The 17,716-nt window shown below is 39.4% G+C and overlaps 1 protein-coding gene across 1 annotated transcript; it reads right to left on the bottom strand.

Moving 5' to 3' along the window:
* Positions 1 to 3,245: 3,245 nt before the first annotated feature.
* On the bottom strand, positions 3,246 to 17,596 carry gng4 (G protein subunit gamma 4). The gene is made up of 3 exons (XM_078273620.1): positions 17,276 to 17,596; positions 15,923 to 16,028; positions 3,246 to 5,419 (listed from the first exon to the last, which is right to left on the bottom strand). Exons 2-3 carry the CDS (start codon positions 16,019 to 16,021, stop codon positions 5,291 to 5,293), a joined length of 228 nt encoding a protein of 75 aa, XP_078129746.1. The 5' UTR covers positions 16,022 to 16,028; positions 17,276 to 17,596; the 3' UTR covers positions 3,246 to 5,290.
* Between the last annotated feature and the right edge of the window lie 120 nt (positions 17,597 to 17,716).

The following is a 17,716-nucleotide window of genomic DNA, read 5'->3' as shown; positions in this document are numbered from 1 at the left end:
ATAATGACAAGGTAGCGATACAAATTGTATAAGCTGAGCTGTTATGAATAATAATAATATTGGGGTTACATATTATTATCAGCAGTATCTGTCACTTCCTTCCTATAATTCTGTATAACTGAAAATAAAAAATTAAAAGTGTTTAGACTATACATGTTAGAATTTGATACATCTCAATAAAAATAGAGCAGCACCATGCGGTTTAATTTCCACTAAAACAGCTTATAAGTAATGAGAATGGTTAAGTCAGCACAATAAATAGTTTCTCACATGTCCTTAGAAGTAAACTGAAACATTAAAATATTGATTAGAGCTCCAAACAGTATCTCTGAGGAAGGCCTTCCCATGTTTATCACATAAAGAAGTGTAAGGTTTTTTTGGTTTGGTTTGCTTTAGTCTACTTTGTGAAATTCTAATTTTCTAAATTTCTAATGTGAACCTTCTAGGCAGAGTGGAAAATGAACATAGGAATCATTGTATCCCTCTAAAAGCCAGGTGACACATTGTAGCTTTAAGATTAGAACATCATTTTATTATTTTATTATGCTGCACATAAAATATTTAAATGGAATCTATTGTGCATGGAGAGGGGTGTTTGAAGAGTATTTCTTCTGACTCCGAGAGCACCAGTGTTTCTCCTGAAAGGAAGAGAGGGCCACGACACTAAAAGCACCTGCTGCCATGCTTGTAAACATTTCATTTGTACTGATTCTAATGTAGTTCCAATGTTATTTTAGAAACTTTACCACACATTCTTTTAAGATTATTTTTAGGCCTTTATTGACAGGACAGCGGAAGACATGAAAGGAGAGAGAGAGAGAGGGAATGACATGCAGCAAAGGGCTGCAGGTTGGAATCGAACCTGGGCCTGCTGCATTGAGGAGTAAACCTCTATATATGGGTGCCTGCTCTACCAACTGAGCTATCCAGGCGCCCACTTTTACCACACATTCTAGGGAAAAGTAATAATGTAATGGAAAACACTGGCATGCAACATACTGTATACCAATGTTATGAGTAGAAATCAAACCGCTTCAAAACAGCATGCTGTGAGTGTAGATAAATAATCTCTTCAGAAATGATTACTATTCTCATGTATTTTGGTACACTTGGGCTCACTGCTCAATCTGGAAAATTGCTTCAGCGCAGATTCTTAGTATTAGATAACCTACTGCCCTAGGGATAATTACTTTCCTGCGCATTATATAATTCTTTTTGGACCCATATTCATAGATATACTCATTACAATGATCTAGTTCTCTCTCTGCAACACATTATTCATTTAAAAGGAAAGGGCTATTCACAGCATGTTTGGGGTTTCTTAAAAAACATCCTAACATCCTGCTCTGCTGCAGATATCCAACCCTTGTCTAAGTGTGTCGTTTATGTTCTTAACTCTGATTTAACGTTTTATTTATTTGTTGAAACCTATTTATGCTCTATTTGTATTATTGTAGGTGTATGCATTTTTTTTGCTCTTTCTCTTTTGTTTTGCAGCGTTCAAAACACTGAGCACTCGCTGCACTTTTCTCTGGATCTATATAGATTTATTTTTATTTAGTCAGTTCCCAAGGTTCTCCCATGTGCATACCATCTAAATATTGAGGCCTACTTCTTGAATTTCTAATTTTAGTTTTTGGTACATAAAACTCATATTTTTCTCTATACTACCGAAAGTTTTGTCCCATAAAAGTTTTTTTACTTATTCAAAATGATGGTCTAACTGAAGAGGGTGCTGCACGTACAGACTGCAAAGCCTTCTGGCGCATGATTTAGGGCTATATAAATAAAATTGACCTACAGCCCCTGAAAACTTGGTTTTCAATCCTAAGTATTTTATTTATTTTCTTTAACCTCAATTAGTCATGGCCAAATGACCAACAATTAACTTTAAAGTTAGGAAAATAGACATGTATTAAAAAAATCACCTATTCCGTTTCATTCTTACTGTGTGGGTGTGGTTGGATCAGATTTTATTGACAGTGACCAAACAATCCACTAACTTTGAACATATTCTGATTCAAATGTTGCTAAAATCTGATTGGTGAATGGCAGTTTGTGACATCACATTTTCCCAATGGAGCTCCGCCTACTTCAAACCAGTGAGTAAAAAACACAGGAATAAATAAATAAATAAAGGTTTTCAGGGCCCTTTAATTTGAAATAAATGTAGATAATAATCCACAATACAGCTGTGCCAAGGCTAAAAAAAACTCCCTCTAACTCTGCTTCTCTTTAATTACATCCTGGTCCTTTGGGATTGGTTCAGAGAAATAAATGGGATATCTGACTTGCGGTATCAGTGTCATTCATCATAAGTGTCTATACTGTTTTCTACAATCCATTCAGTTATTGCCAGTTTTTATAACTTGACCTATGATGGGTTGATTTCCTTGTTTGTCTATGACTTAATTACCCTGGACATCCAGAGTTCTCGTGAATTCTTGCTCAGCGAGTCACTCTGGCATTGAGTAATGATGCTCATTAACTATGCCCTCAATCAATCACATCGGTGTATCTGATATAGGCGGGCCAGAGGCGAGCTAAACAGATGACGACAGTTTAATCTACCAGTTAGCTTCGCTGGTAGCTAAGTGTATGGGGCTCTGGATACGTCACCCTGTGTCTTGTTGTGATAGGTCGTAGTGTTATCCAATTGCATGCGGTGAGATTTTCAAATGCATGCTTGAAATATTTATTACTCAATGTCAGACCCTTAATCTTTCGGATTTGGGTCTGGATTTCCAGTCTATGACTTAATAGGCCAAACAAGCAATTCTGACTCTAATATGATCACCAGACCTTAAAGTGCAGTGAAGTAGTGTCTGAAAAGTGCCTAAAAATAAATAACCAATATCAAACTTGGTAGAAAGTGGGGATTTCAGTCTATTCCCAGAAGAGGCTATAAATGCATGCATTGATGGACACGTGAAAAAGCTACAACGGAAAATGTGAATGTTGATGTCAGCGGCTGATACTCATTCTTCATACAACCTGTGGTGTCGGCAGATGTTTTTTTCAGCTAAGGCTGAATTGAATCACAATCCTTTAAACAAAATGCCACAGTGCATCCAGATGGCCTATATGGTTCAGCTCGGCCACAGGAGGTCTCCACTACACACCAGAACATCAAGTTCATCTGTCAAACCCAGGATGGTTTGCTGTGGCCTTTCAGTGTGATCAGACAGACATAGCTCAAAATGTCAGTGAGAGACACGAGGCAGAAATATTGAAGACACAGCACATTGGGGTTGCCGTTTTCCTTTAATTAATTTGATCCATCAAAGGATTTACAAAGCCTGCTATTTAAATGCTATTTTATACCAAAACGATAATACCATTCATGAATACAGCTGCACATGGTTGACATATCCGGACTCCAGTGAGATTATTATGTGCAGAGTAGCACCCAGAAAGTCAATGAAGAGGCAATATTTCATATCATAATAGTTCTCTCTGTTATAGATAGAAATAAATCCATGCAATATTCATCTCTAGCCGTTATATTTATTGTTTCAGATTTGGCACTATCCTTAAGATGAGGTCAGTGGGAGCGCCCTGAGGTCAGTCTCAGGTTTTTTAGTTTTAAGAAGTTAAGACAATAATTATCCTGAAAACAATTTGAGTCCAATAGTTTGTGACAGTCCAGTATCAGTTTGATTCCTAATGCAATGGCTTTTCAAGTACCAAGAGTAAATTTCTTTTAATTTTACAGAAACAATAATTCAAAAAGCCTGAACCACCGAAGGGATCATATTATGTAAACCGACCCTTACCATTATTCTTAAAAAATATTCAGATAGTATCAATAATTGCATGATTTATAAATGTGTTTTTTTTCTTCTCCTAAGTATCATACAAGCTTAGTAGCACTACACGTCATGTAGCTGTCAGTGCTGTGCAACAAATATTCAATAATACTACTGATAATAACAATATTAATAACGATCATAACAATTCATCGTAAAAATTAGCAAATGCTATTCAACTACCATGTAAAGGAAATGTTTCGACAGTGTGCTTTTTCTTCCAAAAACAAACAAAACGGGAAAAAAGGCTGTGGGAGCACAGTGTGAAGATCACACTGCTCTCACAGAAATTGGCACTGTAACATACTGTACACTCTAAAAGACTGACGGTCCCTCGGAAACAGAGGAGGCTGTCAAAAAAGAGGCAAAAACATGCAGGCCTCTGGTTTGGCATTAATGTCAAAGGCCTTGCCATTCACTCTAGGACAGGCAAAAAGAATCAGGCTCAGGAAACATGCCCAGAGAACAAATGAGGCCGTTAAGGAAATAAGAGGAAAAGATGTCCTGCAACTTGTAAAAATATTCCAGTCGGAGGCTGCGGGATTAACCGATAGTGTCACTGATTTGAAGTGGATGAAGTATATGAAAAGTAAATCAAACATAGCAGCAAAGGTAGAATGCATTAGTGCGGGCCCTGGAAGGAGGTGGCAGAGTCATAAATAATTTTTTCCCAAAGGGTTGTTTGCACAGTGATAGCCCTGAAGAACTCATCTCGCTGTTGAAACATTAGCTCTGCACCTTTCAATAAATAGAGAGTCTATTTATTTATTTGCAGCAGAACTGATGTGCAGCTATCTCCTTCTTACAGTAATACCAGAGCAGTTGGCACAAACTGAAATAATTTACTATGCGAGATAAGGTCTCTGTTTCTGGGCTCTAATCTAAATCTTCTGTGCTGCAGCACTAAAACGAGCGGGTTAATTGTTTGTGACTCTGGAGGCAAACTGAAAGAGAAACCACTAGTGAGGGAAGTGTCGAATTTCAGTAGTACTTTCAAGTGTTGGTACAAATAGTCAAACCTGTGCACTGAAAGCAATAAAAAACTAACCCAAATTATGTCCAAGAGAATACAAAGATTAATGTTTTTTTTTTTAATTCAGATAACGGGAAGGGAAATAAATGTTTAAAAAAGTCGTAGACACTGGGCAAATTTCTGTTTCCTGAGGCAAGTTAAGATCTAGCACAAGAAAAGAAAAAGAAAAAAAACATATCTCATCTCATTAAGCACTGAGCAAGGCTGTTCTCTAATAACAAAGCAATAACAAACCTATTTAACAAGACATGATACGCTCACTGGGTTGCCAGTTTGATAGCAGACTCCCCCAAAACCTTCAGCCACCAGGACAGAGCTGACCAACAACAGAGTGTCCACCTGGCAAAAAAATCAACTCAACGCCTATGGCCAGTAGCTTTAGGTGTGGTGAAGACAGAGAAGACAGGCAACGCCATGCCCGCATCCGTACAGCTCTACTGGCAGGTCATCAGAGGATGGTGCAGAAGAACTTCTTCTCCCGGAAAGGGTTCTCAGAGGCGGGGACGGGCATGATGAGGGGGTCCTCGCGTATGTGGGCGTCGCAGTACGCCATCAGGTCTGCAGCCGCTTTGGAGACCTGAAATGTTTAGACAAAGGAAAAGGACGTGATCAGACGATTCTCTGACTAATATACAATAATGATCGTTCATGCTTTACATTTCTGTGTTTTGCTGAATGACAATAAAAGGAATCTTGAATAACTATCACACAAATTTAAGATGTATGTCTACCGGAGGATCACAAAGATGTCTTCTTCACATGACTCCATCTCTTTACCTGAATCTTTAATGATGTTTGGGAACAATTACAATTAAAACTTAGTCACACTTTTCTCCAGCACACTATGCTTTATTTAAACATTTTCAGCTAGCTTGCCTTCATCAGGGTGGTGTCTGAGGTTGTTTCCGGGTTTTCTGATATATTATTCATCAGTCATACGACATAAAAGTTCAAATCCGGCTGTGGACCTTTGCTGCATCTCTCTCTCTCTCTCTCTCCATCTTTTACTCTCATATATCCCTGTTACTATCTAATAAAGGCAGAAAATACCCCAACAATTATGAAATACTGCACAATGAATGCTGCAAGTGGATTTTCTTTAGATTAATATAATGGGTAACACTTTACTTGAAGGTATCGACATAATCGTGACATGACACTGTCATAAACGTTAAATACAAGTCATAAACGTTTATGACTTTTGTCATTAAGTGTCATTTGGTTTTTGTCATGACAAGTTGACATTGTTTGGGTTGTCTTGATTATGACAACTTGACATTAATCAAAGTAACATTACCAGAAGTTGTCTTGGTCATGACAAGTTGACATTAAATTAGTTTGGGATGTCTTTGTAATAACAACTTGACATAATGTCATCCTGTTTAATGTCAAGTTGTCTTAATAAGGACATTCCAAAGAAATTTAATATCAAGTTGTCATGACAAAGACATCCTCTGGTAATGTCATCCTGGTTAATGTCAAGTTGTCATTCATGATTTGTTTATAACGTTTATGACACGTTCATGACATTTTCATGTCATAGTTATGACAGTGTCATGTCATGATTATGTCAATACCTTCAAGTAAAGTGTTACTATATAAGGTATATGGGTAAAGTGTTAAAGTCAAAGTGTAAATTGACTTAGCTAAGCCAAAGTGGCAGACCTGCCATCCATTTAGCCACACCACTACCATTAATGGATTTAGATGATCTTGTATTTTGTGAAGAGCATTTCATTGTATTATTGTTTTGTATTTCTCTATTCTTTGAAAGTAACTATTGTATAGGTGGATAAAGCATAGAGTACTGGGGAAGAGTTGTGCGACTCTTCTTGTGTTTTAATTTTAATAGACTTGCACTGAAGCTCACGCTGGTCTGCAACCTGCTGTGTGTTCCTTCTCAGAGAAAATGTTTTCATAGCTAAACATGCACCAGATGAGACGTTCAAAATCTGGATGAATGTTGCATGGCTCTTTTTTTTCTCGTCTGTGTTTCTGTTTCGTCAGTGCCTCCAGCAATTGCACTGATGCCTGTTACCTCAGCCTCGGGCAATAAGAAGAGACAGCTCAACGGGATGATTGACAGGTGTTAGGCGGGACATTGACCAGCTGAGGGAAAAGGAGGATGTCACTAACAACACACTTTCTGCCTCAAGGCAAAAAGTTGTGTTGCATTTTTCAAAGTCAAACAGTGACTATAAATTTTACAGTACGGCCAGACTGCATATGAATGTAGGTTTCTACTCAGGAGCCGAGTGGGAGGTTACGGGAGGGGAAGCCACAAATGGAGAACCGAGGCGCAGCTGTATCAGAGGGACGGCGAGGGCTCAGGGATCTACGTGGAGGACAGAGCCATCTGATCTCCTGTGTGCCATTTCACCTCACCCAAGAGAATACAATGCACAAAATCCATCATGCTGCCTATCAGCTTTAGCCTTAAACATGGATTATTACAGTATCATTTTTACAGTCTCACATAATAAAATACAAAGTCTAAAGGGTTGTTCAGATGCTGAGATTTCTGTATTTTAAAAGGAACAATAAGGCTGTTGTTATTCAAAATTTTTCTTACTGTCAACAAATCCCATGAAAACACCAAACAATGCGTTTGTCAGTCTCTCAGTTCTTTCAGACTTCCCTATGTGGCACTCCACTGCAAGCCCATTTGTGTCCACTGAAAATGTATATCTATTAAAACGGCTCTCAAATATATACTTTTACTCAAAAAAAAGAAAAAGAAAAAAAAGGCTCAGACATTTCTTAAAACAGCTGGGCACTGTAGTTTCTAACACATAGTAAACAGTGCATTTGTTGGGGACTATTTTCAGCTGTGTATTAATACACATTTGGTCCGGTGCGACAATGTGACTCATGTTTTTAATAGAGAGAAATGAGGTATATCAGGCTTTGGGTACACATGAAATACTTGGTTTTGGTCTTTTCATGGTATTTGATGACAATAAATATCACATGTAGCCTTATCCTTTCAACTTGTTAGACACCTTTCCATGTCACAATAAACAGCTATTTTCGAATACCACAAATTCATTCTTATCTTCAAAGCAAAATCCCTTCAGGTTTACTTACTATATCTTTGCCTCAGTGGTTCCCCACCGAGTGTTCGGGACACTAGATACATCTAGGAATCATTCAAATGAATCATTGTGAGAAGGAGGTCACTGCTTCATTTTAAGGGTTCACATAAAGCAAAAAGTTTGGGAACCACTAAGGTACTTCATGCCGTACCAGTTAGTTTAAAACAAGATTAAGAGTCCACACCCATGCAAGCAGCTCTGTGAGGTTGCACCTATAGTTTTATATACAGTCTATGACCTGCACTAAATGCTAACGTCAGCAAGCTAACATGCCAACAATGACAACATGTAGATGTTTAACAGGTTTACCATGAACTGATCTGATCTAAGTCATAATCAGAGCTATTATAGTAGTCACATTAGAAGAGAGTCATATTAAAAATGATTTGCTCACTTAAAAGACACAATATATATCAAAAGATTAATTATTTTAGCTGCATATTTATTTAAAATGTCTGTCTCTATTTGACCTAATTCAGGCAGTAATCTGAGTCTGCACAAAGTGGGAACACTAACAAAGCCTTCTCTTGCAATGCAACTAAACAGCTTAATTATTCTCCTAATCAAAGTAAATGCAATAATTATATAATTATGTAACTGCAGCCAGGCTTTCTTCAGAGAACAGGAGCCCCACAGGACAAGAAGTAGTATTGCACCGCGTGTGTCATTAGGCCCAGACTGACTGTAATTACACTGCAGCCCCATGATGGAAGGAGAGTCCTTCTAATTAGCACAGATCACATTCCTTTGGCTGATTGAGCAATTCATGAGAATGTGGTGATCCCTCAATCAGCAGCACAGAGAGTCCTCTCGTCACTGATACACACTCTCCCGCATCAGATCCCTTAATTAAAAAAGGGATTGCCAGACGTGGCTCGCTTAGGTTAACTCTCTGTACTTTTCTCTGCTTTCATTTGCGTCCACATTCTACTTGAGTGGTTGTTTTTTGAGACCGTTAATAAAGAATGAATGTGATGAACCTGATGTGCCAAGTCATTATTAAAGCACAAACAGCTGCGTGCCTTTCAATCATGCAACTGCTGCTGCTGAGAAAATAAAACAGATGTGAAATCATGCTGCTACTAATATCAGTTTTTAGAGGGACACACCAACTATCCCATCCGATGACTTCAGTTATTTTTTTGAATTAGTAATTGAAATGTAATTTAAATTAAATATATTAAAATAAAATGTATAACTGCTTAAGGTCTAATGTGACATTATTTTTATATTTCACATAAAAGGTCCTAACAGTTGGTTGAAAACCATGTCACATTATAACAAATGCCATGTTTTTATTTTAAGAGATCAGAAGTTTAGGGCTGATTAAACACTCACACAACTCATTGAATGAACTCAAATGTGTTTGACAAGCAAAGAAACTTGGCTGTTTAGCTTCCTATAAAAATAAATAATAGCTTTGTCTCTGACAAGTTGAAGTTAAACTTGCTACATCAGATCAGATTTTCACACTGCAGATTCTTATTTTGAGTGCAAACTAATGGCAATATTGATGTGATTTGGCCCAAATTTACTGCTTTGTGCTGAAAAGGGGATTTATCCTTTTTACCATTACTATTGATTGGGCTTGAATTATATCGATATCATGATATGAGACTAGATATCGTCTTCGATTTTGGATATCGTAATATCGTAATATGGCATAAGTGTTGTCTTTTCCTTGTTTTAAAGGCTGCATTACAGTAAAGTTATGCCATTTTCTGAACTTAAGGCAGCTACACATCGGGCCGATAATCGTCCGTTGGACAGTCTGGCGAGGTCAGTGACTCGAGTCTGTTCGGTGTGTTCCATGCCGTCGTCCGTTGGAAGAGCTGTCGGCCTTCATTTTCGGCGACGTGACATGCTCAGTCGGGACTCACACGGAAATGGCAAGCGGGATGAGCGTGACTAAGCCTCTCAAAATCTGACGAAAATCTTTTAAACTGACCTTTGTCGATCTGAAATGAAGACAGATTCAGCAACTGCATGGCCTATTTCTTGCTTAAAATGTTTTCAGAAACACATTTCGGTGAACTATTTTAGTACAATATGAGATCGTATTCTGAATGAGTCGCCATTAATGGCCGGTTGAAAAATCCAAAATCCAGAAGCAGCAGCCAGACCCACGTGGCGCGTTTGTCCAATCAGCTGCCGGTTTTCATTTTTTGGCAACAATACAGATTTGCCTTTACCCACTTAGTCATTATGTCCACATTACTGATGATTATTTATGAAAAATGTAAATATGTTGTGAAAGCACCAATACTCAACCCTACAATATCGTTGCGGTATTGATATCGAGGTATTTGGTCAAAAATATCGTGAGATTTGATTTTCTCCATATCGCCCAGCCCTAACTTGAATGGAATACTGTATTTTCTAAAGAATATTATGAAAAGTTGGTTGCAATATTGCATGTTTTCTGTTTAAGGTAATACTTCTGTTGCACATATTTGAATCCACTAAAAGTAACATTTTCAAAAATATGGTAATGTTGCTTTTACAGTCAATGAAAAAATGACTTCTTGATTGATATGATTATAGATGATTAAAAGTATATTAAATCCAACTCTTCTCATTAGAAAATGTCAATATCTGAAAAAAATTTGTAGGTTAAATTGTAGGTCTTCCTGATACATCCCCCAAACCCTGATTACACGTTGGGGATAATCACTTTGTTTTTTTGAGGAGTTTTTTTGTGAGTAGCCTTTGTTGTGCTGAGTAGGGATGATGGTGTATGGCAGGCTTCCAGGCCTCGGCTATAATGCTGAGCGAAAAGCTTCGGGCTGTGGGGCAATCATTCCCTGAGCACATGAGGAGCATACCAAATGAGATGATGACACGGCCTTTTAAGTTGCACAAGAAGTCATTCGTGAACAGTGTAAGAGCTGCCACTTCACGCGCCAATATATTCGTGAAAAATAGCCATTTATTGGGGTGAAAACATCCTGCAGTAAAAATATTGACTTCTAGGAAGGGTTCGATCTAATGAATGGACTGTAGAAATGTCTATTTACAGTAAAAATATTATGACAATATTTTAAAGCATGGGGACTGACCTCAACCATAAAGAGCATAATGGGCTTAAAAGTAAATATTTAACCAGGTTTGTTTGATGAGCACACATACTCTTCTTTATGAGGCCTGAACTGCTTCACAATAAGAGTCTAGTGGAGCTGTAAGAGGTTATGGATATCAGGAATATGATTATTATGAGTGAACACTTTACATGTCCACATTTTCTTTGCTGCGACCGGGAATTTGAACCAGAGACTTTAAAGGTCCTATGACATGCTGCTTTTTGGATGCTTTTATATAGGCCTCAGTGGTCCCCTAATACTGAATCTGAAGTCTCTTTCCCAAAATTCAGCCTTGGTGCAGAATTACAGCTACTAGAGCCAGTCCCACAATGAGCTTTCCTTAGGACGTGCCATTTCGGTGTCTGTAGCTTTAAATGCTATTGAGGAGGAGAGTGGGGGGGGGGTCAAGGTGGAGGGTGGTGGTGTGGCCTTGACCAACTGCCATTCTCCTCCTCAATAGCATTTAAAGCTACAGACACAGAAATGGCATGATGTCTCTCTCTTTCTCATGGGCGAGTCACATTCTTTGGGTGGGCAAAGCAGAGAAAGAGGAGGTAACCTTGCTCCTTATGACACCATAAGGATGAGATTCCAGATCGGCCCATCTGAGCTTTCATTTTCTTAAAGGCAGAGCAGGATACCCAGGGCTCGGTTTACACCTATCGCCATTTCTAGCCACTGGGGGACCATAGGCAGGCTAGGGGAACTCATATTAATGTTAAAAAACCTCATAAAGTGAAATTTTCATGCCATGGGACCTTTAAGCTTGCAAGCCTGCTGCACACTTGCCGAGATCAAACACTGGCAATGTAAGATGAGAAGAAGCCTGCATGAGAAAGTGCTCACAATATCTATGATCACACTCAGAAAAGATGGCCCAAATTGGTTTCAGAAGAGGTCAACAATCACAGAAGCCCAGCATGCCTCTGGGTTCATCCCTCACAGTTACCACATTGGTGCCACTTGGGTCTCCCAGCTGTGCAGAGTGGATACACTCTGGCAGAGAGGTGGCGACACCGGTGCTTTCGAGGTGGCTTCATGTGACGTCTGTCAGAAGCAGTTGCACTAAACTAAGCTGAGAAACATTTTGTGGTCAACTCGCAGTCGGCTGTTAAAAATAAATTACGGAAACTCTACTTGTGGTCGATAATGAATGTATATATACACGTGAAAAAAACTTGTATAACGCCCTTTATGGCGCCAGAGAGAGCTGAATAAAGTCAGATAAATTGCCTCAAGTGATGTCACTTGAGTCAGCGTTGATTGAGGCTGAAGACTACAAGTTTCTGTAGCTGCTAGATGCTCAAGGCTACATTCGCCGCTACTAGCATAACACACCTGAATCTTTGTCAGAACTGTCGGCGACTAAGTTGCATTGTGGGTGATGTAGGCTCAAGGTTTTGATAAGGAGGAATAATGTGTGGGATATAAAAGATGATATCTCTGGTTCTGTTGCATTGATTTTGATCCTCTTTTTTTTTTAAACTGTTGGACATTGTTAGGTATGCAGTGCTGAATCGATGGACTACTCTTTTAAAGAACAGAGACTCCATGAAGGAAACAGACATGACGTTGGTGATGGTTTACGGAAACTGCATCAGCAGCAATTCAATATATTGGTTAATGGATTCATAATGCACTGGGATGGCAACTAATGTACAATAGTGCACAAAGGAATCAACATAACATGAGGACCTCATCTAGAATTGTTTTGGTGTAAAGTTGAAACACTGTCTGTTTCTGCATTTAAATTTTAGAAGTAGTACGGCATTTTGTAAACGTCTCACTCTTTAGTATATATAAAGCTGGAGAGAGCAGCTGGTTAGCTTAGCTTAGCATAAAGACTGTAAACAAGAGGAAACAGCGAGTCTGGTGGTAACAAAATCCACCTTCCAACACCTCAAAAGCTCACTAATCAATATTGTTGTTATATCTTGTTTGTTTAATTGGTACAAAAACTAAGGTGTAATAACAACACAGTTTTTTTTTAATGAAATATAATGTGATAATTAATGATCTTTGGAGTTGATGGTAGGAAGATTTTTTTGGTTACACTTGAAGGTATCTACATAAGAGTGACATGACACTGTCATGAATGTGTCATAAACATAAAGAAGACAAGTCATAAATGATATAAATTTATGACATAATGCTTCTTTTATTAAGTGTTTAGTATAGAAGTTATAGTTAGGGTTAGGGTTAGGGTGACTGTGTCATGACAGTGTCATGTGTTCAAGACAGTGTCATGTCACTCTTGTGTAGATACCTTCAAGTAAAGTGTTACAGATTTTTTTTTACCTTTGGACAGCTGTTTCTCCCCGTTTCCAGTATTTATGCTAACTATGCTAACCGGTGGCTGGCTGTAGCTTCACATTTACTGTAGACATGAGATTGGCATCAATCTTTTCATCGGACTCTCAGCAAAAATGTGAATAAGCTTATTGACCAAAATGTCAAACTGTTTCTTTTAAAGGGGTGATAGAATGCAAAACCGATTTTACCTTGTCATAGTTGAATAACGACAGTTCGGTGGGTAAATAGGACATACATAGAAGCTCAAAATCCCATTGATACCCCTATCCTTTGCAAATCTCACATTTTGAAACTGCCGCTGAAAACGGGCGAATCTCAACAAAGCTGGAAGCTGACGTCAGCATCCCAACTCCTAGTCTTTGTCACGCCCCAACATTTGCATAGGCTACACCACTGACCTGAGGTCAGCTTAGTCTTCTGAATCTAGCTAGGTCATGCAGATCTCCAGAGGTCTGCTATTTAATTACTAAATTCACTTCTGAGACTTTTTTATGCGAGAAATCAACTATCTAGAGGTCAAATATGGGCCGTTTTACGAAAATTGATGGCTGATTGCAAATTTTGTCCGACTGTGGGTCGCAGTTCAGCAGGACCTCAGCAGGCTACGTGACAGCGGCCGGTGCTGCCTCGCCGCACGGCGTGTCCTACTTCATAGACTCCGGCTCGCTGTGAGCTAGCTGGATCTCCTTCGGGAAGCCCGCAGCGCTCCATACCCGCGCAAAGTCACCGGTTCTGGGTTACTGGATTACAAAATGCCAAGGCCCTGATGGAGCTCCAGGGCCTGCAGCCAGCCGTGATTCATAGGATTGAAGGGACAGTAGCAGCTAACGAAATCCCTAATGTTCACAAAAATTCATTAAATTCAAATCGGACACCATAGTTAGCTTTATAAGACCTTGGGGTAGATGTTATATGAGTGGCGTGACGAAATTCAAACTGTAAATATACGAAAGTTATGCCGAAAGTGTAGCAACAATCTTTTCCCATAGGATTAAATGGGACACATAGCCTAGCTTGCAGCTCCGGAGCACCGCGGAGCCCTGAGCCCCGGTCGTTCCAATAACCGAGAAACGGTGACTTTAACTGGGTATGGAGGTTGCCGCTTTCTCGTTAGACTGTGTGGAGCTCCTAAAGTCCGACACGTCTTACTAAATTTGCAATTAGCCATCAATTTTCGTAAAACGGCCCATATTTGAGCTTTATATAGTTGATTTCTCGCTTAAAAAAGTCTCAGAAGTGAATTTAATAACGAAATAGCAGACAAACAATGTATACCTTTGCAGTGTCTGAAATATGAGACCTGCTGTCTCGTCTCCAACGTGTTTCTATGTGGTTCGCTCAACCAATCAGCGCGCAGCTCATCTAAATATTCATGAGCATACCATATTTGGAAGAAAAGCTCTTGTTCCAAATAGAGGCATATTCACAGGGTAGTTAAGGGCCAAATAAAATAGCATTCGGGCAATTTTCAGCCCAACCAATGTTACATCCCCTATTAGGAGACCTTAAGGAACAGTGTAAAATACCCTATATAATCATTCTATCACCCCCTTTAATTTTGTGTTTGGAGGTTTAAAGCATGTGTAGTTTGTGATGGCTAAAGCTCAAGCGAAAAACCCGACTTGGTCCTCTCGACATTTTCCCTGATGAAGGTTTAAAGGATAAGGCTGTCAATATTCTATAATATTGTTATTGTCCACAAATCCCATTAAAAGGACCAAAACAAAAAATGTCTCAGTCTGTATTCAAAACCTTCCAAGCCTCTCAGACCCCATTTGTTCCAACTGAAAAAGTAAATCTTAAAAAAAAACTCGTGGATATATACTTTTCAGTAACAGCTAAACAGTAGTAGTAGCAGCAGTTAGTAATTTCCCTAAACAGCTGGGCAATGTAGTTTTTATCAAACTTTTCTCATGCAGAACTAAATAGTTTAATAATAAGGGACCAATTTAAGCCGCGGAATAATACACGTTTGGTGCGCTGGTGAGTAATTACAGCAGCAGGTCAGTGTACAGTATGTGGGATTGAGTCACAATAAACTACAGTGTTCATCGTGATGAAGGAACATGTCAGCCAGGGCAATGGTGACAACAATAACATCAGTGTTTCAGTCTGGCTGTTGGGTTAAATAAATGATTATTTTCATTGTATTTTGTGTGCAAATTTGAAGCCACATACCGGCAAGTATGATAATGTTCCCAGTTCTAAGCGCGCCATTTTTTTTTTTTTTGTTGCTTTGTTCCAACATTAAATGAATAAACATTAAATGTTTGCTAGGAGCTGAAAACGGTTACTCATCAAGAAGAGGATATTGTACTGCTCTGACCACTCAATGTGTCTAAAGGGTGGATACACGGATTCTTAGCCATGATTTTAGCACATGAATTATCTTATTATACACACCTAACAAAGCTTGTAGTTGCATGAAATGACAATACGCAAAGCTTCCAACAATTTTGTTTGTTTGATAGAGTTTTTAGAATAATACACTTCAGCCAGGCGAGTTTTAAATCCACGTATTGAATATTTGGTAAAATAGAAACATGCAAATAGATTTGCTCAAAGATGCAGGTAAAAATAAAAACCCTGTACCTTTATCCTATCCATGCAAGCCTCCATCTTCAGCTGCTCCACAGCTTTCCTGGCATGGGAGATGCTGGCCGTGCTGTTGTTGGCGATACCGTCCTTCATGGTGCTCCTGTGACGCCAAACACAGGCACAAAGAGGGACACATAGAGTCAATGAACATCACATTAAATCCACAAAGCAGCATCCCCCCTGGCAATGTCCCTAACCCCCCTTGGAGCAGCCATTCTCTGCCATAACCTTTTTATTTAAAAAGGGCCCATTTTGTCTGGGAGAATCTGTTTTACAGCAGCAAAGCTCCATTTTATCTAAAGAAAGAGCTTAAAAGGCATCAGCTGGACAGCGGTTTGTCATTTCACAGTCTTTGCTCATGCATGATTTTTTCCCCTTTTTCTTTGGTCAAGCTATTCTTATTTGCTCAAGGGCTTTGCTCAAGAGCACTTCAGCAAACCTCAGTTGCCTCGTTTCCTTTGAATTATCGGTTCTCGGACCTTTGCAAGGGAATCAAACCTGCAACTTTTCTTCCTCTGGAGATCTGTCCACTCTTCGCCCTCATCCTCACAACTTTCTCCACAATGTGCATCAATGCAACTGCAGTGTATCTGCTCCATTGCAATCAGCCTTTCTGTGCATCTATCAATGTAATTGACTAAATCTTGCTCTCATTTTAGGCCCCTTGACCCCCTTGCTCCTGAAATGTCCCATTTTGGCAGCCACAGCAGAGAGAGATGACACCAAACCACAGCTGTGTTTTATAATAATGTGCATGAAAATATAAAGTAATTCACTGAGGTGGGGTGCTGTGGAATCTATTCACACTCAATGTGGATTTTTTTGTTGTTGCATCGATTTGCTTATTTTTTTTCATTTTCGTTGCATGAATTTAATTCAGATATTATGAAGGAGATCTTTTGAATAGGGGGATGCAGACGGTGAATTTATTTCCCAATCCCACCCTTCATAGCTCTATAAAGCCAATTTATAGTTTTTAATCACACCCTCGTAGGAAGCTATCAGGCCTTTTCCATTTAGGTTTCCCTTCGATTCGTCCATCCTGTAGCTCACACGGCTGCATTTAAGGGCTTTAACGGGGTCGATACCGTTTTATCCGAATGTAACGATGCTAATTGTTGATGCAGATCTGTCAAACATGGGCGACTCTTATTTCTAAAGGGATTAAATGTGGACACACGCCGTGCGAGCTGCGGGCCTGGTTAGAGCAGAAAACAGCAAACCACACATCATGAAAAAAAAAACAAATGATTTCCCATGAAGGAATTACATGAAAAGAATCTATTGATGCTTCGCTGTATTGCTCGGCTATGAGCAGATTAATGTAGGCTACAGCCGCCGACCTACCTGAAATGTGCAAATGGTTTTCCAATTTGGAGAATTCCGGGTTGACTCCACCCAACACACACACACAAAAAAAGAGGATCTGTCAAATATCAAATGATAAGAGGAAATCCCAGCCTCGTTTCGGTCTGGACTGAACCCGAGGAGGTAAATCCTGGCGTTTTAATTTCGCCTCAGCGGTTGGCTCAGTGTGAGTCGTGCGTATTCCGTGTAGAAAGATGAGATCCAAGCGGTGAGGTCTTGGTGAGCGCCACGGCTGGACTTGGAGAGATGTAAACGCATGCAGCAGGGGGGGAAACCTCTGTATGACGATCAGATACAGGCTGTGGGGCAGGGAGCACTCGATCACTGGACCAGGAGCTGCAGCAGCAACAAGGCAGGATGCGTTTCTACTGTACAAACTGGCCCTAAACGCACCGAGACGGTCCATTAGTCGAATTAGGA

This window comes from Sander vitreus, chromosome 17 (assembly GCF_031162955.1).
Source record: "Sander vitreus isolate 19-12246 chromosome 17, sanVit1, whole genome shotgun sequence".
NCBI classification, from domain to species: domain Eukaryota; kingdom Metazoa; phylum Chordata; class Actinopteri; order Perciformes; family Percidae; genus Sander; species Sander vitreus.
The sequence above is the reverse complement of the archived record's forward strand: the minus strand, read 5'-3'. Positions and strand labels throughout refer to the sequence as shown.